This window comes from Megalopta genalis, chromosome 2 (genome assembly GCF_051020955.1).
Source record: "Megalopta genalis isolate 19385.01 chromosome 2, iyMegGena1_principal, whole genome shotgun sequence".
NCBI classification, from domain to species: Eukaryota; Metazoa; Arthropoda; class Insecta; order Hymenoptera; family Halictidae; genus Megalopta; species Megalopta genalis.
The window spans coordinates 14,325,658-14,350,664 of record NC_135014.1 but is presented as its reverse complement, the minus strand read 5'-3'; the positions used below and the strand labels follow the sequence as shown (position 1 = coordinate 14,350,664).

The 25,007-nt window shown below is 43.7% G+C and overlaps 1 protein-coding gene across 2 annotated transcripts in view; it reads left to right on the top strand.

Annotated features, from left to right (window-relative positions):
• The window catches only part of LOC117219237 (kin of IRRE-like protein 1), a 690,910-nt gene that overhangs the window by 631,600 nt on the left and 34,303 nt on the right, over positions 1-25,007 (top strand). For both annotated transcript variants that reach the window (XM_033468215.2, XM_033468214.2), the window contains 2 exons: positions 6,886-7,185; positions 18,575-18,895. In XM_033468215.2, coding sequence (XP_033324106.2) covers positions 6,886-7,185; positions 18,575-18,895 — 621 coding nt within the window. The remainder of the gene's footprint in view (positions 1-6,885; positions 7,186-18,574; positions 18,896-25,007) is intronic.

Genomic DNA, 25,007 nt, shown 5'->3' with positions numbered 1-25,007 from the left:
TTTCATCCCTTCGGAACGAATGGTATCAAGTAACATGCATCATTAAATTGCCCAACTCTAGATTTTAAGTTATACATTGACGAATTTAATGATACGTTTTACTTGGTATCATTCGTTCTGAGGGGATGAAAATCTTTCGTCGAGTATCTTGAAGACTGTTGGACACGTAATATTTTACGTGTATAACTTAGAACCTAGGGTTGACCAATTTGTGTGTAAGTTACTCTAATTATACTCTGATTTTCTTTACATTTCTCTTAAACACAACACTTTTATAAAATACATAATTTAACCCTTTGCACTCGAGTGACAACACTGAGGTGCCATTAAAATTGTTACACCATTTTTCAAAATAATTATAACGGTATCAGATTCGTTTATAATTTTTGTAAAACTGTTAAAATTGCAAGTATTGTACTTGCCAATAGGCTGAATTTCACATGCATAAATCGTAATAAATCATATAAGATGAAAATACTGTAGATTAGAAAACATGTTCTGAATCTCGAATTAAAATAGCTTCGACTGCAAAGGGTTAACAGTTCGCCAACGGTGCCGGGTCATTTCTGACAACGAAAACTTTTACATTTTATTTCATAATATTTGAGATACGCTAATTTAGCTTGGGTCAAACGTGACTCGGCACCGCCTTCCGACTCACCGTCCGCTATTTAACCGTTGTTCGGACTCGTCGCGAAGAAATGTCAAAATTTTGTTTTACGACGCGTATACTAGTCGCTAGAGCAGCTAACTGGTTAAAATCACGATGAAAAATGATCGTAGGGTGAGCAGACCCTTAAATCTTAACGAGCAATCTACAACCGGTCATAATTCTGCGCGAAAGCCCCCGATTTGTGAAACTTCGATTCGATGGCATGGGACGTTTAAACGGTGCTTGAGTGTTAAGAGCCGTAAAAATTCGACGACGTCGGAGGAAATCGTCGCTGGACGGTTGTACCTACGTCTACATGTCGACGAAAACTAGCCTCTCGATATTTAACTGCGGCCGGTGACGGCCTCGTAAAGGTCTCGGAAACGAGCCGGGGATAAGCAGCAATCTCTCGCGGGTGTTTCTCGGATCGAAGCGAGAAAGATAGAGAGTGAGAGAGAGAGAGAGAGAGAGAGAGAATAAGAGAGAGAGAGAGAGAGAGAGTGGGAGAGAGCCCCGTGTCCGGATTTAGTTTCCCGGTTATTACATCGTCGCGCCACGTCTGGAAATGACATTTGCTTTAGGCCATTCACGTCCGCACGGGGAAACGAGGTTTTCCCTTCTCGCGGTCGGGGATTTAAATCGATTCCGATCGAAGCTTTAACGAGAAAGTGCCGGCCGAGAATTGCCAGATTTTTCGAGCGATTCTGTCGAGGAGCGACGAGAGGCAAAGAGTGTCGGGGCTCTCCTCTATCCATCAGCGCGGGCTTGTCCAGTATAAACAGACTCGAAAATCGACCGGACGCACGGCTCTGCTTTTTTTTCGTTTTCCTTCTTTTTTTCCGTGAAACGCGCGTTACAAAGCGGAATTTACACCGTCGATGGCAATTATCGTGCGACCGGCAAAAAATTTCGCGGAATATCAGAGGGTGCGAGGCGCCAGCGGCTTTATCAATCCCGCGTCCGCGTCGTGTCGCGTCGCGACGCTACGCGACGCTTCCTGTCACGGATGATAATTAAATTTCATACGCGTCGTTTAAAAGCGCGGGGACCAGCGGCGCCGCGGTCGCCGATCCTGATCGTTAATTTCGAATTACAGAGCACGAGCACCCTCCCTCGAACGGCCGATGACCAACGCGCCCACTGCCGCCCGTTAATTACGCTACAAAATCGGACACTCGACCAGACCATAGACCCGCCGTCGCGATAAGACTTCTTTAGCGATCACCGTTTTTTGATCCTCCCCTTTACAATTACAGTACGCTCTCATGCAACAGTTCGCTTCCCAATACATTACATAGTTTGCATATTCTCCTGCGTCGCGTTCGGACGCTTCCCCTATTACAGTAAATTCTCCCTAATTAACGCTCGGCTTGGCAACAAGAATGGACAATTTGGGAAGAGGAGGTACGATTAATCGAGTCTTGCGGCTCGTTTTTATAGTTGCCGATTATCAACAATTATAAAAACGAGAGGTGCAAGACTCGAATAATCGTACCTTCTCTTCCCAAATTGTCCATTTTTGTTCTCAAACTGAGCGTCGATTAGAGAGAATCTACCGTACTACCCAAACATGTTCGCGTTTATTATATTACGGCTTGTTTTCATTTTTATTTATTAGCCCTACATTTAACCCTTCGACCGCGGCGCACTCCCGGATAAAACCATCGATACAGACGAAGTGAAATAAGCGTGCCAGTCGCATAGCATTACAAAGATAATCGTAAAGGAAGAAATTCGATGTTGATAGCGAATAACAAATTTCATTTACCGCGTTTAAAACAACGATAAGTTGGTGCAACAATGAAAGTGTGCACAAAATGTAGAGGGGGTATGCTTGCGCCTTTCGTATATATTGGCAGACTTCTGAGGACGTATATATACGCTTTTCGTAGTCGAAGGGTTAAACGAATATAGAACCGGTGTAAAAGAGTGACAATTGTAACACTCAATTAAATTGAACACAATTTAACCCCATTTTTACCCTCGACGGTCCAATGCTGGCATGGCTCTTTCACTTATCGAGTCTTTTATCGTCGTACATACATTTATCTATCAAATCAATTCGTTTACCTATACCGATGGAACCTTTTTCTTCTATTCCTATTTTCATGAAAATGGAAAATAGTGGCAAACAATGGGAACTAATACGAGTTAAATGTCGACGAGATTCGTATTGTATTTCGCGATCTAAACAGCGCGTCTTGCCCGTTTAATTAATTCATAAATAATAAGTAACAAAGAATTCCAACGTTCGAGGATCGGATGGCCGAGATCCTACCGTATCGAGAAGTCGTGCGAGCTGGATTATACGGATAAGTGCGCGGGACTAGCAGGCAATTTGTTCCACATGCTCGAAACGGTTCGCTCGGGGAAGACGTCTTTCATTTCGGGGTTGTCCGCGGCACTCGCGAAAGCTCATTCTACTTGGCGAAATTACTCGGCCGATTATCGAGCCGAAATACGGTCCTTGATATCATCTCGTTCCTCGGCTCTCCGCTCGGGAATGCTTTCGTCCTTTCTGCCTCGTGCCGAGCCGAGCCGAGCCGAGCCGGGAGTCAGGCTGCACGACGCCGCACCGCGTCGGCCCGATAAGATGCCGTCCGTCTATTTATCTCTCTTCTGCCGCAAAGTGAAAAGGTAGACGGATGCAAAGAGAGATAGATAGCAGTGGCAGCAACGGCTGATGAACGAGGGGAAATATATATCTCGCGGAAAACGCGGCACGGAGCCGGCAATCCTTCCGCGTCGGTCGCGAAACGATTTCATTCCGGGAGAAGGTGCTCTCCTCCCTCTCTCTCTCTCTCTCCCTCTTTCCCTCTTTTTCTCGCTTTTTCTTGCACACTCTCCTTCTCCCTCTCTCTCTCTCCTTCTCCCTCTCTCTCTCTCCCTCTTTCCCTCTTTCTCTCTCCCTCTCTATTTCCCTCTTTTTCTCGCTTTTTCTTGCACACTCTCCTTCTCCCTCTCTCTCTCCCTCTTTCCCTCTCTCTCTCTCCCTCTCTATTTCCCTCTTTCCCTCTTTTCCTCGCTTTTTCTTGCACACTCTCCTTCTCCCTCACTCCCTCTCTCTCCCTCTCTCTCTATTTCCGTTCCGTGACAAAATTGCGAGACGTGCTTCGACATTTTTCGAGACGAAGATCGGCCGAATAAACGTGCCACGCTCCTCGAACGCGACGTCGTTCAACGAGAAGCACAGTAGGATAGGCAGCTCGAGTTCTCTCGAGCTCATTGTCGTCGAAGCACCATCGAACTTGCGTGCTTTTTTGCTCCCTCCCGCGGTTCTTCTCAGTCCGAGCATGTTTGCACTTCAACGGTCGCGGAGCAGTCCCAACACGGTTATTCCAATAATATTTATTTCACGCGTGAGCGATCGAATTATTCCAGTTTCAAACGATCTTTAACGCTTTACAGCAGAATGTCGCCGATACGGCAATGCTATCTACAGGCTGCCCCATTCGAATTAACGCACTCAATTATCTCCCAAACTGTAGCTCGTTTCAAGAAATCTGTCAAATGAAACTTACCCTGTTTTTCGAGGGTAGCATCCTGTAACGGTCGCTAATTTTTGCTGGGTGAACGTGCTTCCGAGATCTCATGACGACCTTTGGTGCTTTTCATACAATTGTATATTTTTGCTTGTCCATTGTTTACGACCGAGTGGATTTCCGCCGATTTCAGCGGGTTCGAAATATGTTGCAAAAGTCATCGTTTTGAACAACTTTTTCCTGTACACGTTACCGCCGCTCGTTTTTAGTTTCCGAGAGACCAACGGTCGAAAACAAACAAAAATTCGTAAACATTTTGAAACGGAATAGTTTTTTTCGTAGTTGGGCCAAGCGATTTAATTCTTTTTTAGAGAACAGACAACGGCCAAAAAATTGTTCGGGAAAATTGCAATTGGTAAGAGTATTGAGAAACGATGTTTTTTACAACGCTTTTATCCGAGTCCATAATGGAGATTTAGAAAATGGATTTTGCAGATCTCGATTAAATCGATGAACTTTCCCGTAGTGGTAGCAACAATGTTTGCGGAATATCTCGGAAACGAAATGCGAGCGACGGTAACATGTATAGGAAAAAGTTGTTCGGAACGACGATCTTGACAACATATTTCACTGTCACATCGAAATCGGCGAGGATCAACCTGTCGTGCACAATCACCATTTTCTTTTTTCTCTCGCCAGCCTCGAAACTCGAATATTTGAAACGCGTGCCGCGTATCTTTCGCGAACATTTGCTCGGCATCGGCAAGCAGATCGCGAAAATATCTCGCAGGAGCGTTCGGGCGCGCGAGGGTCGACCTTTGTCGATTGTCGTCTCGCCAGTTTCGAGCGAAACTTTTTGTCGGCGGCACTGTTTGCGAACTCCCTTGTATTTATTTGCGTCGGACTTGACGGTCGAAGCGCGCGCGAATTAATTCGTTCTGGGTAGCGCGTGCGCTCGCGAGAGCGAAGCGGACGCTTTTCACATCGACGCGGCGCGGCGCGACGCGGCGAACCGAATGGAACAAAAGCGATCGAACGGAGAAAGAACCGTGCCCCGGCGCACTCGATGACGCTTTTGTACTCGAAACCTGACTTCAACTGCTATTTACCGAATTGAGCGCGCGGTAACTAAATAAAAGGAATAGCAAACAAGCGAACGTTTATCGCCGCCGTGGGGGGAGAAAAAAACCGGGGCAATAAGCTGACCGCCGCTCCGCGTTGCTCTCTGTAGCTTTCATTTGCCGCAATTTCCATCGTAACGCCGCGCCGCCGCCGCCGCTGCTGCGAGCTCTGCCGTCGACTGCGAGGGCTCGCTTCGACCTCCTCGAACGAATAAAACCCGAATGGAACGGTGATCAATCGGCCGGCCAACGATCTACCCACGGCTCGTCACAATTTCGTAACGATCGCCGTCCCCGTCCCCGAAACCCATTAACGACAACATGCCATCCGAACTGTCAACGCCACCGCCGCCCTCCGACAAAGTTATTCCCGAAGATTGCGTTGACCAACGAGCCACCGACCTGCACCGTCAAAGGCACGATCGCTTTGCTCCCGAGACACGAGCTCGTCTTCCCGCGCGCACGACTTCCTCGCGTTTCTTCCAAAATCCACCCCCGCGCGCCACCCAAAGCTTCCTCTCGTCCACTGGCGTTATTTACGATTCTCCAACAGGGCGACAAATGTCACGACATAAGATTCTTCATTCCTTGCATTGGCAATGGTAGATCACTTTCTAACCGCTTAGTTGCGATGGTCTATTTTTAGGATTAATTTTGTACGCGTTTTTTTCAACCATGCTGGGTGCAGTTTTCTGCGGCAAGTTGTTCTAGGATTATTCTAAGATATACGAAATTTGTTCTAACTTAAATCGTGGGAGACGTATTTTTGTTGTAAGACGTGAAATTGCCGTTTCTTTATGACGTGTATACACGTCGTCCGCAGCTGAGAGGTTTACCGATTAACCGGGGAATATAGTATAATATAATATAATATATAATATAATATAATATAATATAATATAATATAATATAATATAATATAATATAATATAATATAATATAATATAATATAATATAATATAATATAATATAATATAATATAATATAATATAATATAATATAATATAATATAATATAATATAATATAATATAATATAATATAATATATAATATAATATAATATAATATAATATAATATAATATAATATAATATAATATAATATAATATAATATATAATATAATATAATATAATATAATATAATATAATATAATATAATATAATATAATATAATATATAATATAATATAATATAATATATCTATGTATATTAATGTATATACATTATACACATACCACTGTACGTATAATTGCCTATCATAACTGTCTACGTACCATATATACAATAAAAAAGCGATACAGCTTTCTATCAGAACAGTCGAAAGTGAGTAAATCGTGGCACAGAAAAACGATCTACGAGTACTGTCGCAATTTTTGCGCCGCGTAATCGCGTGCTGTAAGAGGGTTTACTGTACCATTGTATTATATCTCTATCAGTGGTGCACAGACAGTTAGTCGCAAAGGAAATATTGATTCAATAAACACCGGCGCGCCGGTGTGCACCGTTATTACAAGCATCGAGATGCAAGACTAACTAAACTCGTCTGCGCATGTAACGGTTCGGCTAGCCGTTTTTACGATGTACGTTCTTGCAAGCCGCGAACTAACAACGATGTGTCGTGTGAATTGCAGTCGCCCCGGTGTGCAAGGAGGACCGTATCATCGTGGTAGGCGCATCTCGGGGCGAGTCCCTGGACATCGCCTGCAGGGTGGAGGCCGATCCGCCGGCGCACAATTTCCGATGGAAATTCAACAACAGCGGGGAGACGCTGGAGGTCGCGCCCGGCCGTTTCTCGATGGAGAAGTCGAGCGGCGTGAGCGTGCTTAGGTACACGCCGGCCACCGAACTGGATTACGGCACTCTGTCCTGCTGGGCGGACAATTTGGTCGGTACACAGGCGAGACCGTGTCTCTTCCAGCTGGTAGCCGCCGGTGAGTATTTACCGGATCGAGGGTAAACGTTACACCGGCACCGACGCCGTGCACGGAGAGGGGTGGTGACCGTCGCTTTCTGGTGCTAGCCACCGGGCGCCGCACCGGGTGCAACGAGGTCGCGCCTCGCCTGGCCTCGCCTGGCCTCGCCTCGAGTCGCCCGGCGGTCGCCAAATCGAGTTAAAATCCTTTCTGGGGCCAGAAACGAGCCTGTTTACGCTCAGAAACTATGACCCGCTCTCCGCGCCGCGCCGCGCAGCGCGTTTCCGTCTCGTCGGTGTGCCCTTGTAAACACCGAAACGCGGCAAAGCGTCGGGAAACCTGCCGGCGAGGATCAACCGCTCGGAAAATACCGGCTGTTGAGCAACGCGTGCCACTCTCGAGACGACGTCCGCGGAAATCATCTTTCGCACCTGATGAACTGCCGCGCGCGGTGGTCCCAAGTCTTGAGAACGTGGTCAAAATCCTCGTAAATGAGTTTTCTCGCGGATTCATTGTTTAGGATTATTCATCGATGAGCTTTCATAGCTGAGGCGTTTTTAGGGGAAGGTAGTCACGTTTTTATACCGGAGTGACAATTACGATGTAAACATCGGTGAACACGTTCCGCGCCACGTGTTCCACAGATGGTGCACGGTAAACTTTCCGTTCAGGCCCCGTGTACCAGTGATGGCACACGTTTACATATTTATTTGATACGGTAAACGACAGCTGGATTCGATATTTCAAGTGCACCAGGTATTACAAAACCGTCATTAAAATCTGTTTTCAATATTCTATTACTGGTGCGTGAATCGATTAATTTTACTTTGATTTGTATAATTCTCTGTTTATAACGCCGTATCTCGGCGCAGAGCCGTCCAAAGCGAATGATATTTTGGATTTGGGAGCTACAAAGAGTTTTCGGTTTACAACGAAACAAACGCTTTCGATATATGTATGCTGCTCAAAGAGATTATAGGGTCGAAAAATTTGGGACAGAAATTGGCCAACTTTGACTGACGATAACTACGCGAAAAATCATCGCAGGATGATCGTTTTCGTTTTAAATTAAAGCTTGAAACATCTACTTTAAGGCACTGTTCCTCGATTCTAAGTTAAACGCACCCTCGCCATTGTAACCATTTAAATGTGAGGCCATGTCTGTCACATCAAAAGTTGCTAAGTTTGACAAAATGTGTAGACTTTGTCAAATTTTGTACGGAGATACCGTTTGTAGTTGCATGATGTTCGATCCTTCCCCTTTAATTTGAAAAACAGAAACGTGGCTGCGAGTTTTCTCTTTGCAAAGTCACAACGGTTCGAAGCAACCCTTGTTTGAAAACGTCGTTGGTTTATTTTTGTCACTACTGACTTAAGATCGAGAAACAGTATGTTAAAGTAGAGCTTTCAAACTTTAAGTTGGCCTAATTTTATGCAAAATGTGTTATCCAGCTGTGTATTTTATAAGTTTTGGGGTGGTCGATATATTTCCATCAAACGAATAGGGCATTATGAAAAATAGGATACGGAGCAAAGCAAATATATAATAATTAACAATTACTTATCAATGTTCAGTTAAATCGTCAAATAGCTAGGCCAAGCAACTTGAATGAAAAGTCGAGCAAAAACTGCTCGGTACGGAACGTTTTAAACAATTGTAACGTAAGCCTATGATTTCTTTTAAAAAATATTTTATTCGCTTCTGCGATGTGGATGACGTTTGCGGAAGCAGAATACTTTTTAGTTCTAAACTATGCCCGGCGAGATCTAAAGATCATAAGGGCTAGTATAGTGAGGTCAAAGTGTTCGGAACAGCGTAACTAGGGTGAGGTTCGCGTACAATGCGATAACGATGGAAACGAAAGATAAAACTTGGATCATCCACAAAATGACACTAAATCGTAGATCGAATACTAAGACTCTAAGCGCAAGAGCGATTTGTTAGAACAATTTGGCAACGAGCGCGTCGACTCCGAGGCACGAACGAAATCATTGCGGCGAAGCTAATATTCGGTGGAAATAAGACGGTGTATTGTCTGCGCCGTTTCGAGATATCGAACGTGGGGGGGGGGGGGGTCGATGGTAGGAGGGGGTGAATAGATGTCGGCGGCAGCTCTACTTCGACACGAAAGTCCTCCGTGCGTAAATTATTCAGGGACCGTCGAATTCCTGGCACCCTCGAGACCGAACCAAGCCACCGAGACTATTAACGCCTCAATTATTTACCCTTTCGAGACCGAGATTGTCCCGACTCTAAAGATCCTTCCAATTAGTTGGAAAGCGATCTTTAATCAAACCTGTCGCGCGATTGTTAAGCCACCGGGTCCTTCGGAGCACCTCGGTCTCGTTTTCCAGCCGGCTCCAAATAATAATGAGTCGGTCTGTAAACGAGCGTAACGGGTGGCCGGGGTACGCCGGGCGTGGCGCGGCGTATCGTCGATAAATTAACGAAAAGTCGCGTCACGTCGCGGTTACCGGGCTGGCAAACATCAGACGGCCGTGTTTATTTTCCGTGTTTGCGCTCGCGTTCGGACGGGGCGCGTTATCAAGGCTGCCGGGCAAAGCGAGTTAATTAATATCTCGTTAATTACCAAAACTCGAAACAGATTAACCGCAATATCCGTGTTCTCTTCGCTGATGGCCTGCGAGCGAAATTTTCGCGTTCTCCCGGTCGTTCCTGCCGCTCTCTCGTTGTCCTCTCTGCCGCTTTATTTTTCTTCGTCCCTTTGTGGAACCGTGGCCGGGGAAACGCGGCTCGCTTCAGCCCCGGTATTGTTCCTCAAGCACCGGCCAATTATCCGAAGGACCCGGGCTTTTTTTTACGCGTCGAACGCGGACGGACAAAATCCTGACAGATATGCGGGAATTATCGCGGCCGCGTACAATGCCGGCGCAACCAATCATCGCGCGGTAAACCGACATTAATCCCCGGCCGGATTTTACGGGACGCGCTCCGCGTCGCTCCTCCCTCTCTCTCTCTCTCTCTCTCTCTCTCTCTCTCTCTCTTTCTCTCTGTCTGTCTGTCTCTTTCTGCTACCCTATCCACGTCTTTTTTTTGGAAAACAGTCCCCGACCCGCGGCCCGTGATCGACAATGACGTTGACGGGACCACCTGCCGAAAGCGTATTGACGTTGACGAATACGCGACCGATGCGTACAAAACGAGTCACGTGTTAACTCCCACGAAGAGCGAGAGTCCGCCAGAATATTTGCCGAGCAAAACGAATTTGTTGACTGACAACGGCGAAACAGTTTGCTCCGAAGGAACGGACGACCGATGGGCTCCGATAAAGCGACAGGAAAATAATTCACCGTTCGCAATAATATCCGATCAATTATTAATCCGCCGGATGGATTAAGATGAACGCGTTAAACGGCGATAAACGACGCTCGGGGCTAATACTTAACGGGCACGACACGATTAACGCTGCGACGGCGGAGAGCGTTCGCATGCGTACGAACGCGGTCTAATGGATCAACATAGATAACATTAGCGGGACGTTCCCGGGCCGTTTGTCCTTCGTTAACGTTTCCTTCGATCGCGGTGAAAAGGAAAAAAGAATAGGGAACGAGAGGAAACATCGCGAGTCGACGGACAGAAAGAAATTGTTTCGCGTTTCGCGATAGTGCTGACGAGTTCGCGAACTGCTACTTATACAGGGTGTCCCAGGTTTTAATGTTCAAACTTTGTCAGTATATCCTATATGGCACAAAATAAGAAAAGAATGCTATGTAAACATAGGTCATATAGAGCTTTATTAAGAAGTTATAACAAAAATTCAGAATAGGAATAGTAATCAATGTTGAAGATGATCGATGATGATCGATGTCAATCATGTATCGTCAACAACGGTTATTAATACATTTCGAAATGTATTAATAAACACAGCTTACATAAACACGGTATGTGCTGATCTATTCAAGCCAATGCTCGCAGTAACAGCAAGTTGATTACTATTCCTATATTCTGAATTTTTGTTATAACTTCTTAATAAAGCTCTATATGACCTATGTTTACATAACATTTTTCTTACTTTGTGCCATAGAATACACTGACAAAGTTTGCACATTAAAACCTGGGATTATATAATTATATATATAATACAGATATTATAATACATATTATAATACATATCAGATATATAATATATAATATTATAATACAGATCAGATATCTATTATATACAACACCACTATTCTTGATAAAAATTTAAACAATTTTGATAATACAACGGAAGGAATGCTAGGGAATAATTGAGGCATAACAGAAAGCGGAAAGTTAGTGTACAGAATGGAAAAACATTGTTTACTGTCAGCGCGACTAAAATAATACAACTTATTGCACAGAAATGTAGCGAAGTTTGCATCAGAACGGTTCCTTAAATTTATATGGAAAACTCTAAATTCGCAGGTTAATAACTAGTACCACCGCATTTATTCTTAATTCGTTCGTATGTTCTATTTTTCCTGCTATTAATTAGTTTCTCCAATGTGTTTTTCTGGATTTTATCTCTGTTATATTATCAAAAAGTTTATTAAAAATAGTAGTGTAAATATAAAAAATAAAATATACCTTTTCTCGTATTAACTCGTTTTCATATTTAGGGGATGAAACCACCCCTCGAAGTTTATAAGACGAGATATGGAAAGATAGCTTAAAATTTGCTCAAAAATGATCATCAAACTCGATATAAATTTAATTTATGGCATATCTTCGTGGCTAATTATCACGATCCAAAGTACCCCTAATCGATTAGTTGTACGTTTAACACGTTCCGTGCCACGTGTACCACCAATAGTGCACAGTAATTCTTGAATTCTTCTCACATCCACGCAGCGGATAGTAAGCTGCAGAATTTCGTGTGAAATCGAGAAGCACAGGGTGGTCTCCGGATGATTTCGTCGGTTTCGTTCGCCGACGTGGTCGCGGGAGGAGCTCCGACGGGTCTTTCGTCGGCAGTGACCCGTGAAGAGCGACTCTCGACGGAAGAAAATTATTTTCAAATCTGTCGGCTGTTGGTATTGGATGTTGCGCGCGTCCGGGAAATCGTGTACGGCGGCGGTACTCGCACCGAAGAAGAAATCGCGGCCCGCGGAAAAACTTGAGCCAGTTATTTACCGGTGGCTCGAGCATTGTTCGAACCACTTTCTCCTCTTTCTCCCATTCTCTCTGAATTTCCATCCGCCTCTCGCTCCCACCGCTTCCGATTTTTTCCCCGGGAGGCTTTTCGAGAAAAACGCGGAATACGTTATATCGAAATGAAATAAAGGAGTCGCCGGAGCGGAAACGTTGTAACAACCCAATGTTGATTAAATAACGCGCCGCGGAGCCCGCTGCGAGGTGCCTTTGAACCGTGAACAAAAAATTCGCGAAACAACCATCGCCGCGATTCCATTTTGCCCGGTATTGACTCGAACGGGGTGAAAAGAAGGGGGCCGGTTTATCGAGAATACGATTTCCAATCGACGTTGAATAAAAGGCCGGCGCGAAACATACATTACCGGACCGGATGAAAATAAATTGAACGATGCGACGGCGTGGGGGGCAGACTGCAGAGGAAAATGCAACCCTCTCGATACATCATTTGCAAGTAACTGCGACTGTCGAAAATGCAGCCGGTTCCTTCGCGTGGAAATACTCCCGCGGCCATCGAAACGCTTCGACTAAATCATAGTTTCTCAACATTGAGTCTGCTTTGGACACGACCAGCAATTTAGTCGAGTAACGAGTAGCTACTTACTACTGAACGGTTCAGCATTTAATCGTAGGCCAATTTACCCGGGGTTTATCTTGAGCCGAATTGTTCGGGTGTTTGTATTTACTGAATTAACAGAAAGAAAAATCAATTTTAAAAGCTCTGTATAAAACTAAATCAATTTTTGTAACAAAATCAACGTATCTGTCTTCTTTCCATCCATTTACTATGCTATATACTATAATGTATTCACTATATCATATACTATAATTTATTCTATTAATAATTACTATATAATTTATTTTATTTTGTAAAAAAAACTAGTACATCTTCCGTCTTTTTACCCATTTACTATTTTAATACTGAATCGATTGCTTTTTAAGATTACTAGAAATATGCCATCTAATAAATTTAAATATAAGTCTGGCGAGATATTGATTCTCTTGTGCATAAATAAAAAGATTTTGTTTAGATTTGTTACATTAGTTGCCAGTACCTGGTCGCATTGTTTAACATTGCTAAAGAATATAACGTTTGTTCCTGGAAGATCTAGCCATGGAGTGAAGAACGTGATATATTTTTCATAAAATTCAAGCTAATTTTTCACTTACATTGAAAAGATTATTTAGGAAGCCTTTGGTAAGGGAACTGTAATGTGATAAACCTCACAGCACCTAACCCAGAGCCTCAGAATGGCACTTATATAGGATATCCCAAAATTATGGTATTTGCAGGAAATGAAGGATTCCTGAGGTCATGTGATGCAACTTTGTCCTTAGCGAAAATGCGATCCGCGGCTTCGTTAACGAATTATTAACGAAAAACAGTGACCAATGAGCGAGCACGACTGGCGCGAAGCGGCCGAGCCAACCAGCGGACGAAGCCCAGTTCCGCCCATTGGTTCGGCCGCCTCGCTTCCTATTGGTCACTGTGATTCGTTAATAACTCGCAAATGACGCCGCGGATTACATTTTCGCTAAGGAGAAAGTTACTTCAAATAACCTCAGGAATCCCTCATTCCCCGGAACTGCCATAATTTTGGGACAGTACTTGGTTCGACCGGACGGAATACAAAAGACTCTAACACATGAATGCCTAAGCCTCGAAAATAGTTGCGCATCAAAAACCGTCTTGCCCGAGCAAGTCGCTAATTGAGAAGCAATTTGGAGTCGTCGCATTCTTTCCACGCTGCGCAGAATAATCGAATCGTTTTCCGCAAATTTACTTACAATCCAGCCCGAAGAACTGGTTGCGAACACTGCGAGTCGATAAAAGGAAACGAGTCTCTTAAAACGATCAAAAGGTTGCGACGCGGGGACGGAAGAGTAGGGAAAAAGAGAGAGAACGAGAGAGAGAGAGAGAGAGAGGAAGGGAGAAAGGGGAGGGTATGATTAACGGGAACCAGGAATCCGCCAAGCGGAGCGTGGCGAGGCAGCAAGGTGCACGACGCATAAATAGATTGGCGAGAGGAGAAACACAGAGAAGGGACGAAGCGGGGGAGGGGAGGGAAGCGACGCGAAATAAAAGCGACCGAAGGATTCGCTTTCCGCGTCGTCGGAAGAGGCGAACAATATTTATTTTCTCGGAGTCTCGGCATGGCTCCGGCTGTCTGCTTAAGGGAAAGGAAATTTTATTTCGAACAAGGAGACGGTGTGGTGGGAAAAAACGTACGGGGCTGGAAGACCGAGGAGAAAAATACGCGGCGCGATGCAGCGCGCGGAGGACCGCCCGCGCGTCGAATCACGACTACAACGGCGCGCTTTGACTGCCAGAAGGGGAAAAGAATTTCGTGTAGAACGCAAACTGCATCAGCGCGGCAGGAGAGAGCGGCGGAAGACAGGGGGTAGGAAGATACATAGAGAGACAAAGAAAGGGAGAGAGAGAGAGAAGGTCGAGGTGTTCCATTTGAAGCCACGCACTCAATTATCTCATAGACTATAGTTCGTTTCAGAAAATATGTCAAATGAAAATTACTCTGTTTCGAGGGAGAAATCCTATAATGGTCGCAAATTTTTGCCGAGCGGACGCGCTTCCGAGATTTCAGGGTGACCTTGGTTTTTTAAATAGAACTATACATTTCTACATTTTTATAAGCCGTGCAGTATATGAGCCGTTTATTTTGAAAATGGCCTAAATCCATTTGTCAATTATTATCTAATGATATTATCATTAGATCACTCAGTTGCTTTACTCGTGCGTCGATTCTGGTTCGTTTGCAATGTTCAAGATGCCCCACCCTCCTACTTTCTCAACAGTACCAATAACAAAGTTGCATCCACGAATCAATAATCCAAATTTCAAAATAAAACATTCGCTTGCTCAGCTTGCACATTAAATAGTATTAAGCCAAATTAAATAGTATTTTTCGGACGCATCAAATTCTGTTTCATTTGTATGTCAACGAAGGTTAAGGAACATTCGAACAGCATTAAATGATCTTGAACGAGCTTCCAAGATCGATGTCACATTATAGGTCAATGAATCGACCATAAAACGCGCGATCCGTTTACATAATAAAACATACAGTTGCATAAAAAAAAGGCCAAGGTTATTTTGAAACGTGGAAGCACGTCCACTCGGCAATAATTTGCGACCATTACATTATAATGTACCCCTTGAAACAGGGTAAGTTTCATTTGACACATTTTTCGAAACGATCTATAAGTTTAGGAGATAATTGAGTGCGTTACTTCAAACGAAACATCCTGTAGGTAAATAGAGGGAGACAGTGGAGAGGGAGAGAGAGAGAGAGAGAGAGAGAGAGCGTGGGGGAGAAGGAGGAGTGAAACTCGGCGGAGGAGTCAGAACGAAGAGAGGAGAGACCGAGGGGGCGAAAAACAGCGGGACACATCTCCGTGACCATTACTATCCCGGTACACTAAATCCTTGCCACTCGTAGACGCGTAAACATTTTTCACTCGGGACCCAGCCGGAGCTTGATTCCCAGAGAGCGGGAGAGCGGGACTCTCTCTCTCCCTCTCCCTCTCTCTCTTTCTCTCTCGCGTCGAGTCGCGTCGGGGCGCGTCGGGGCGCCCTGCTCTCTCAGCCCCAACCTGTAGAGCGTGGAGCCTTCGAGGGCTACAAAGTACTCGGGAAATATTACCGGACAAAGACCGACAAACGAGGCAGCGCGATAACAAAAATCGCGGCGGATATCAGCTTAGACCGGTCAGCTTCCATCGAGTTCTCAGGTGACTCGCGAATTCGCGATGCCGGCTGACCTCCGAATGGACTGGACGAGAATCCCGATTATCCGCTTCCTAAGCTATAAAACCGGTGGAAACCGTTGCTATTCTACTTATGTTAGCGTTGTCTGCTTTTCGGATGGTACCAAGAATGACTAGAATTTGTGAAAACATATACAGTAAATTCTCTCTGATCTCCTCTTTCAGCTTGTAAACAAAAACGGAGAATTTGGGAGGAGGAGATACGATTATTCGAGCCTCGCAATTCATTTTTATAGTTGCCTATTGTCAGCAATTATAAAAACGACGCGCAAGGCTCGAATAATCCGAAATTGTCCATTTTCTTTTTACAAGCTGAAGGAAAATTAGAGAGAGTTTACTGTACTATGGTGGAAAATCCGTTCGGATGTTCTTCAGGGATGATCCTTCGCGCTAAGATTTTTGAATACAGGATAGAATTTATATTTGTAATTTGATTTGTATGGATTTAGATACGTTATTTAATTTTATTATTATATGTTACGATCATAATTTAAAGTTTATTAAAAATGATATCAAATTTGATTTGTGAAGAGAGCTTCTTATACAATTGTATAAATTGAATTTAAAATTTGGTAGGATCTTTATTTAATTTAATAGTTTTACATTGTTTCGACAATTTATATGGGGGTAGAATCGACACTATGAATTTTAATTAAAAATCGACATTAGTTTTGTGTGGGTTGAGTAAATTTTTCATCGAAACAACAGGAATTTTATGACAGTTTGAATAACAATAATAGTTTACTAACGAAAACAACGACGAGTTTCCACAACGTTACAACTTCCGAATACCCCGACTTTTTCGTCCCACTCTCCTCCACCCTTCAAATACTCTATTCCTTCCGGGTCATTCCACGCAACATTAGGAAGGAAGGGATTAAGTCATCATTCTGCTAATTTCGAATTTTGTTTCAAGAATGCAGTATACATGCCAGCAAAATGCCGGGAAAATGATTCGGTATTATTGTAAATTTCCTGACCAGCTAAGAAAAGTTGGAATATTCGTTCGTCCACCGAACGTATGCCAGACTAAGAAGGAGTGTCAGAGGAATAATTTACGAAGCCGGAGAGCATAGAAGGCGGGCGATTAAAGTACGTGTGGAGGGACAAGTTGGGGATTGGACTTTGCGCGGCCGAAACACCTTGCTTATTAGAGTTTTCCGAGTCCACGGCAGAGACGAGCCTTGAGTCGAGGAATCGGTCTGAGGCGGCGGGGGTGGTTTCGCGGATTCCGGCGTGGGCGGTGGAAAAAGTTGACGTTCCGGAAGTTCCCGAATATTAAAACGACTCGGCGCGTGAAATTGCTTCGTAAAGGATTTCAGTCTTGGCTGGCTCTTTAGAACGTTACGATTGTGAACGGCCGTGGCTCGACCGCCGTCGGTCGCTCTGCAATATTCCACGGTTACTTTGTGCGAATCTCACCGCTCCCGGCGAGCTTCCCTAGAGCTCTCACTGCCTCTCTCTCTCTCTCTCTCCTTCTCTCCCTCGGTGTAACACGAGTAAAAGAGGAAAGCCCGTCTAGCGTTGAACCGACCCGCTCGTAACGCGGCCGACGCGCAAACGATTATCGTTCTAGCGTGGCCAGGCCACTGCAACCGGCCGGCGAATGAGCGTCGAATCGAATCACAGGCGAGCATTATTTCCCCTTGTCTTAATTCCAGCTGGAACGCGCGATCGCGGTGCCGCGGCACGGGGCTTCTCCGTTCATTAAAAATAGCCCTCGAACATTGTTCGTTCCAGAGGTCCTGGGATTTTCATAAGAGAGTAGCTTTGTCTTCGAGAACCTTGGCCGGGTCGTCTAGAATAGGTGTGAACGTGAATCGCCCTGGGGCCACTGCTCTAGCCCTCGTCGAGAGCAACAAAGCCACGCCCATTCAAGGCGCGGACAATAGAGTGAGAGAGAGCGGTCTTGGAACCTAGATGTTTTGAGAATACCGAGTTTTGATGAATCGCGGGCACAACCGTGACTCTCTGTAAGCCATTGTTCTTGTCCGATCTCGCCGGATCGAGGATTATCACGCGGATAACGCGCGGAACGGTTCGTAAATTCTGATCGAAAGTATGTTTCTCCTCGGACGAAAAGTCTGCTATACCCTGTGGGGATGCGTAGTTCCAGCTCCGTTGCGATCGAGGGTACAGGCGTGTATATTCCTGGCATTCTGCAGAAAGAAAACAAGATGAATAGACTTTGAAAGTTTCTTCTTTTTCGGTCGTCAGTTGTTCTTGAACAGTTCTGCCCCTGGGAGCGATTCGAAGTGCACCGAAAGCAAGGAGCGCCTGTTGCCTGCGTCCGCGGAACAACGTTCTAGCAACAGTTGAGCTCGAACGGTTTTATTAATCGAGTTCCTTTAATTTCGCAGGAATTTACTTGGTAATCGTTCGTAGAAATTCGATGATTAATTCCAGGATGATTAAGAGAGTCGGTCGGAGCGGCGAGACTGGCTGCCTCGTCGTTTAATAATGGCGAACGTTCGCACGTTTCAGGGAGACCGTTCCCGGTACGAAACTGCACGCTGGCGAACCAGACCTCCACCAGCGTGGAGGTGAAATGCGTCGCTGGCTACGACGGAGGCCTCCCCCAGAAATTCATCTTGGAGGTGTACCACGGCGACGCGGACTTCTTGTCGAACAGTCAGCCGCTCTACAACGTGTCCAACGTCGACGAGCCGAGCTTCTCTCTGGCAGGATTGGAGGCGTCCGTGGAGGCGGGCGTTCACGTCGCGGTTTACGCGATCAACGCCAAGGGACGAAGCCACCCGGTCATCGTCAGCGAGGTCACTTCACGAGACGCTGAGAAGCGAACCGGTGAGTCCTCGATTGCCTCGTTTCTCGCTCTTTCGAAGAGATTTTTGATTGTCGCCAGAGTTCGGCGAATTTAATCTTGAATCTTAAATAAGAAATAACAAATTACATTAATATTTCATTTTCAAATGAAATTCTCATATGTCGGACGCAAATTAAATCAATATGTATCATTTGCAAATTAAATCGAGACGTCTTTCGCAAATTAAATCATGATGTCAGATGCAAATTAAATTTATGTATCAGTTGAAAATTGAATTTGTATATTAGTTGCAAATTCAATTAATATATCAGTTGCAAATTCAATTAATTTACCATTTGCAAATTTATATTTCATTTGCAACTACTAATTAAATGTTTTATATAATCGAAAAATCATTGAAATAATTCTATAAATAATGTATTTATTATTTATTATACGGAGAAGGTGTTATATTTTATTTGGATTCTGGGGAAGAAGAAATAATAAATAGATTTTGCTTCACTTTCGTCTCTACTGTATTGTAACGTGTAACAGAGTTTGAAATGGTTCGTATTGTTTGCAATACTTCGAACAATGAAGAAGACAACGAATTCTGTGACTTATCGAATGACAAGCATATTTTCTGTCTTCATCGCGAATGCAACACACTTCCACGTCAAATATACGAATAATAATAATAATGCTGGTATATGTTTGATCAAATCAGAGTTGGGCAGAATTTTATTCGGACGTTGGGTAAGAGATACAGACAAACGAATAAAATTTTATACGACGCTATCGGAATAAAAATTTATCTAGATCAAAATTTATCCGAATAAGAATTTATTCGTGCAGGAATTCGTACGGAAAGGAATTGATTTGAATAAATGTGATATAGAATATAAAGTGTGTCTTTCCATTGTTTAATCGATTTATTTATTTCATACTCTTTTTTACAATTAACCATCTTTCAAAAATTGAAGATTGAACTGATCCATAATGTACTCGTACAAGTATATCCTTATAAAATTATGTAAAAACAGACAGCCAACAATTATTCGCATTATTATTCGAATAATTTTACAATTTATGTCGAATAAATAGGCAGAATACTTTGTGATGAACAAATAGATGAAATAATTTATACGAATAAATAGACAGAATAATTCATGACGAATATGTAGGTAAAATAATATAGTCGAATAAATAGGCAGAATATTTTGTGATGAACAAATAGATGAAATAATTTATTCGAAGAAATTGATAGAATAATTTATGACGAATAATAAATAATTTCCTGTAGTATCTACATTGTTCTTCTCGCAATAAAAAAACTTAGAAATTGAAAAAGAAAACTTCTGTATAATTTCTGTTGACAATCCCAATATATATAATCAAGTTACGAGTTATATAGACACCAAAACATAACTCTTGACGACAATATTGACATTCCAAGAAATAATAACGAGATAAATGTAGACCTAAGGCACATTGAAATCCCATTTGAGGATGCTCAGAAATTTTTAACAAAAAATATTTAGCATAAGTGGAGCCAAGAATGAATACATTCAAACTCCTCTCTCTCCTACATGAATTCAGAGAAAGTAAATATTCTCTACCAACCTCGCAGTATATTTAACAAGAAGGAAGCAAATTGTACTATCTCGACTAAGAATTGGACATACTAAAATAACAGATCAGCACATACTCTCTAAAACAGACAAAGCAATTCGTAACAACTGTAACACTGAGCTTACAATGAAGCACGTCCTAATAGAATGTCCAGAGTACAACAATACCAGAAAAAAAGTAAAAATGCCCAATACCATCAAAGAATGGAACAACCACAAATAAACAGCAAAAGTAATATCATACTTAGAAGAAAGAAAATTGTTTTGCGAAATTATATAGTAACTTAAGAAGCCTAGATTAAGAAAATACTGTAAAAATGTAATGCAAAACTATTGTATATTACACTACATGTAACCTACAAATATTATCCCGCAAGTGATCGCTAATTGCTATCAAAAATATAAAAAAATAGACTAAATAATTGTTACTCGAATAAACAATTCCACTAAAAGATATTCGTTCGGATAATCACCTCAGATAAATATTTTTTCGAAACAATCGAAATAAAAAAAAATGCCCAATTCTGGATCAAATACTTCTCGCCAGAAACTCTGCCCTTCTTCTGAAGTAGAGCGTCAGATCCGCTCACAATTGTTAGGTAAGCATGTAAAACAGTGTTAAACTGTTTAATCAAATAGGGAAACTGCCGGCAAAAATCTCAAGCATTGCAAAACCGCCCAAGGAAGCTTCATTGCGCACTAAAATCGTTAGCAACGACAGAAATATTTTCGGCAACGATGAATTAACGATAGCCATCGATAACTCCACGATGACTGGAACAATTTGTACCCGCGGGAAAACTCGGGAGCACTTTGGCGCGTCAATTTATCGGGAAATCATGACGTCAGCTGGGCGATCAACGCGTGACCGATCGCGCGGGAGTGCGGCAACGGTTCGAGGTTAGGTTCGACGTACGAGTATCGCTCGTGTAGCAGGTTAATCGGTGGCGGAGCACACCGCATAGTTTGCATAGTTTGTCGCGTCCTTGATCCACGGACGGAAGAGTGTGTTATTCTCTTGGGGAGCGGGCGTGTTGATCCTTAGGGGAGAAAAGTTGATGGCGGAGGAGAAACAGAGGAGTGGGGGGACGCGCTAAGCGACAGAATGAAAAATCACGTGTCACGCGTGAGTTTAATCGAACGAGAAACGCGTTCAAGGCGAAACGGGCCGCGTTAGGCTGACCGTTGATCGATACAGTGACCAGCACCGATTGCCCAGAGATTAACAATGGTTCGGGGATCCAGCGGGCAAGGTCGTTGCCGGGTTTCCGGCTGCGGGTTCCTAACCGGCTACCGAGCGGATGGCGGCTGTTCCACCCGCGTGGGTGGTGTCAGCGACGGGGCTGGTAAGCAAGACGGATCGCCACCCCCGAGACAACACACCGAGACGAATGCACCACGCCCATTACCAGTCCCTCTGTGTGTACGTCACGCTACTTAGGTCGCACCGTGGCGGCCGTGGCGGCCTGCATCACTGCAAGCCGGTGCAGCCTCAAGGTGCGCTTCTCGAACCGCTCTCCATCGAGGACCACGAACAAGAGCTCCCGACGTCGCTTCTAACAACGGATTGAAAAGCTTTCGAAAATAACCGCGTCAAGATGTTGTACAGAGCGTTCCCTGTTAAATCGGCGAACTTCATTTGGCAATTTTGGGTCGTAAAACGAACTTTCTCCTCCGTAAGTGTGTGCTCGTAGATGTCATATATTATAGTATTATTTATTATTCCCTCCGTATCGAAATGATTGTACTATTCGCGTTAATAATTTGTATGGAAATGATTGTCCCATTTAAAAAATAAATATAATGCTTTATATCTGTCCTATCATTGATTTCAAGGCGTGAACGTAATTTATGAAGAATATATATGCGAATACAGCTATGCGAGTATAATAAGTATTTATCGAACTTTTATTTTACATAATGAAAATAAAAGCTTCCATATATTTGATTCGATGCGAATTTATAAATCGGACAATCGTTTCGATATGGTGGAAGTATTGTTTACTGTAAATGTTGTGGGACTTAATCATCCGCAGTCGGAGCCATTTTAACTCGAAATCAAAAATGGTTCCTCTAATCTGTAGTACAGTAAATTCTCCCCAATTTTTCTTCAGCTTGTAAACAAAAATGAACAATTTGGGAAGTGGAGATACGATCATTCGAGCCTGGCGGCTCGTTTTTATAGCTACCGATTGTCAACAACTATAGAAACGAACCGCAAGGCTCGAATAATCGTATCTCCTCTTCTCAAATTGTCCATATTTGTGCACAATCTGAACGTCAGTTAGGGAGAACTTATTGTATCTCCATTCGATATACAACAGTTACAATTTGACAGTTTCTTAAATATAAACAAATTCGATAATGTTAAAATTATAATACTCGCAAGATAAACCAATAACCAAAAAAGAAAAAAAATAACACGTTCTCGGTTCTTCACAACTGGACCGCAGATCTAATGCATTCGCGACAGAAAGAACTCTGTCGAAAGAATCTGAGGATATTGTTATATCATCTTCAACTTATCACAATTATCAAAAAAGGAAAGACATTCACCTTATGTTTCTTACAATTAACATGGATAATTTTTATTCCCTATAAAAAAACCGCAGTCTATCCATAACTGTTTCAAGAGCCCAAATCAATTGATAAACTGTTTTCAACCCCTGCGTTTAACCCCCGACCGAGAGTGGACTCACAACTATACCATATCCAGGTCCGCCACAATGCGTTCCACGTTCCGAACGTTCCCATCTAAATTCTAATTTTCCAGCAGCCAAATTCAATCAGTTCGACGAACGAAATAATTGCCGTCCCGCGTCGTTCAATTAACGGTGACCGTTCTTAATTGCGCTCGTCGAATATATTTTAAACCGAAGCACCGACGACGCCTTAAAGTTGACGGGTCGAAACGTGGTAGTCGATCCCGAAGATCGGTTGCAAACGGGAACAAAGAAGGGGGGATGGGGGAGAAGTAGCAACATTCTCTAGCCAGGCCTGTGTTATTCTTCTTGCCGAGAAATTCCAAATCCGCTGCGCGCCACGGGAACTCGAGATCGTCCGGCGAGATAGAAAAGACGGGACACGGAAGAGCACGGTGGGTGTGGGGGTTCGGAGAAGCCGGCGTATTTAAATGCCGCGAGTTTCCAGCTAATGTCCTAATTACGCGCTAATCGACTTTCGGCCCGTTCATTAGGGAACCGGTCGTTTCACCGATCGACTTCCAACGAGGGGAGTTTTAATGGTAAGTAGCCGTGACTCTCTTCGGCCCCACCCCGGCGCCCCCCTCTCGGCAGAAGGGCGAATCGAAAGATAATCAAATGCGGTCTGAGAGCTGGATAGACGGGACGAGGGAGAAACAGGAAGACAGAGAGAGAAATAGAGACAGAAATATATATAGAGAGAGATATACAGAGATACAGAGAAAGAGAGAGAGAGAGAGAGAGAGAGAGAGACGTGGGAGGAAGGTGGGGGTAAGTAATGGTCGTTTGTTCTTGAACGTCGAGAAGTTGATGTACGAGGAGTCGTGGCGGCTGGTAGCTCGCGCTTTGGCAAGGCTATGCGAGGGCTCGCCTAAGCGAGCCTAGGCGAGGCCGATGTACGCGCGCGTCGTCCCACGCTCGCTCGCTCGCTCGTTCGCTCGCTCGCATCCCCCGACTCGCAAATTGATAGACGCCGCCGCGGCCGTAAATCACTTTACTGACAATTGATTTGGTGCCCTCCGTTTTACCTCGTTGTAAACTCCACGCCAGCCTGATATTTACGATCCCGCGTGTACACACGACGTCACCCAGTGACACACTACCCGCTCACCACGACAAATCGTTTACATTTTTACGCCCACGCCGCTATCACACTTTTCTCTCGTCTACGACCACGCTACCGAGGTTTATACAACCGATGCCTGCCAACGGTTTCACGCGTTATTAGTCTTCTTCTCGGCCGAACCCTGGCAAGACCTTCGCCGATACGTGGTTTACTGTTGGCACAGGGTTCTCTCTGCTTCTGGCTTTCGACCAGAGATCACGTTCTTGAACCTGTAATGTACGTAGATGCGCGTGTAATTAATCCTTCGAGGGCGAAGACTTTTCGGAGCACCGAGGATATTTTCCTTGGAGAACTAGATCGCGAGAAATAAACAGTATATTACGGTCTCCTGTTATAAAGGGTTGTCCATTTTTGAGTGTTTCTTTTTCAATTTCGATGGCATTTAAATTTGTTGTACCAGAAAGTATTCGTACACTTTTTAAAACGTAATAACTTTATTACAATTGTGCGTAAATTTGTGTACCAGAAAGTATTCGTACACTTTTTAAAACGTAATAACTTTATTATAATTGGGCGAAACGGTGTAAATTGTTGGGGAGTTGTTAGAGTGATTAGTTTACTAGAGGGTTAAAAAATTATTTTCAAAAATTGATGAAATTGTTAGCATGCATATGAGTCATCGTGATCTACAAAAAAAATTTCGACTGCGTGGTTAAATTATAAAAAACTGATACTGTTTCAAAAGGTGTACGAA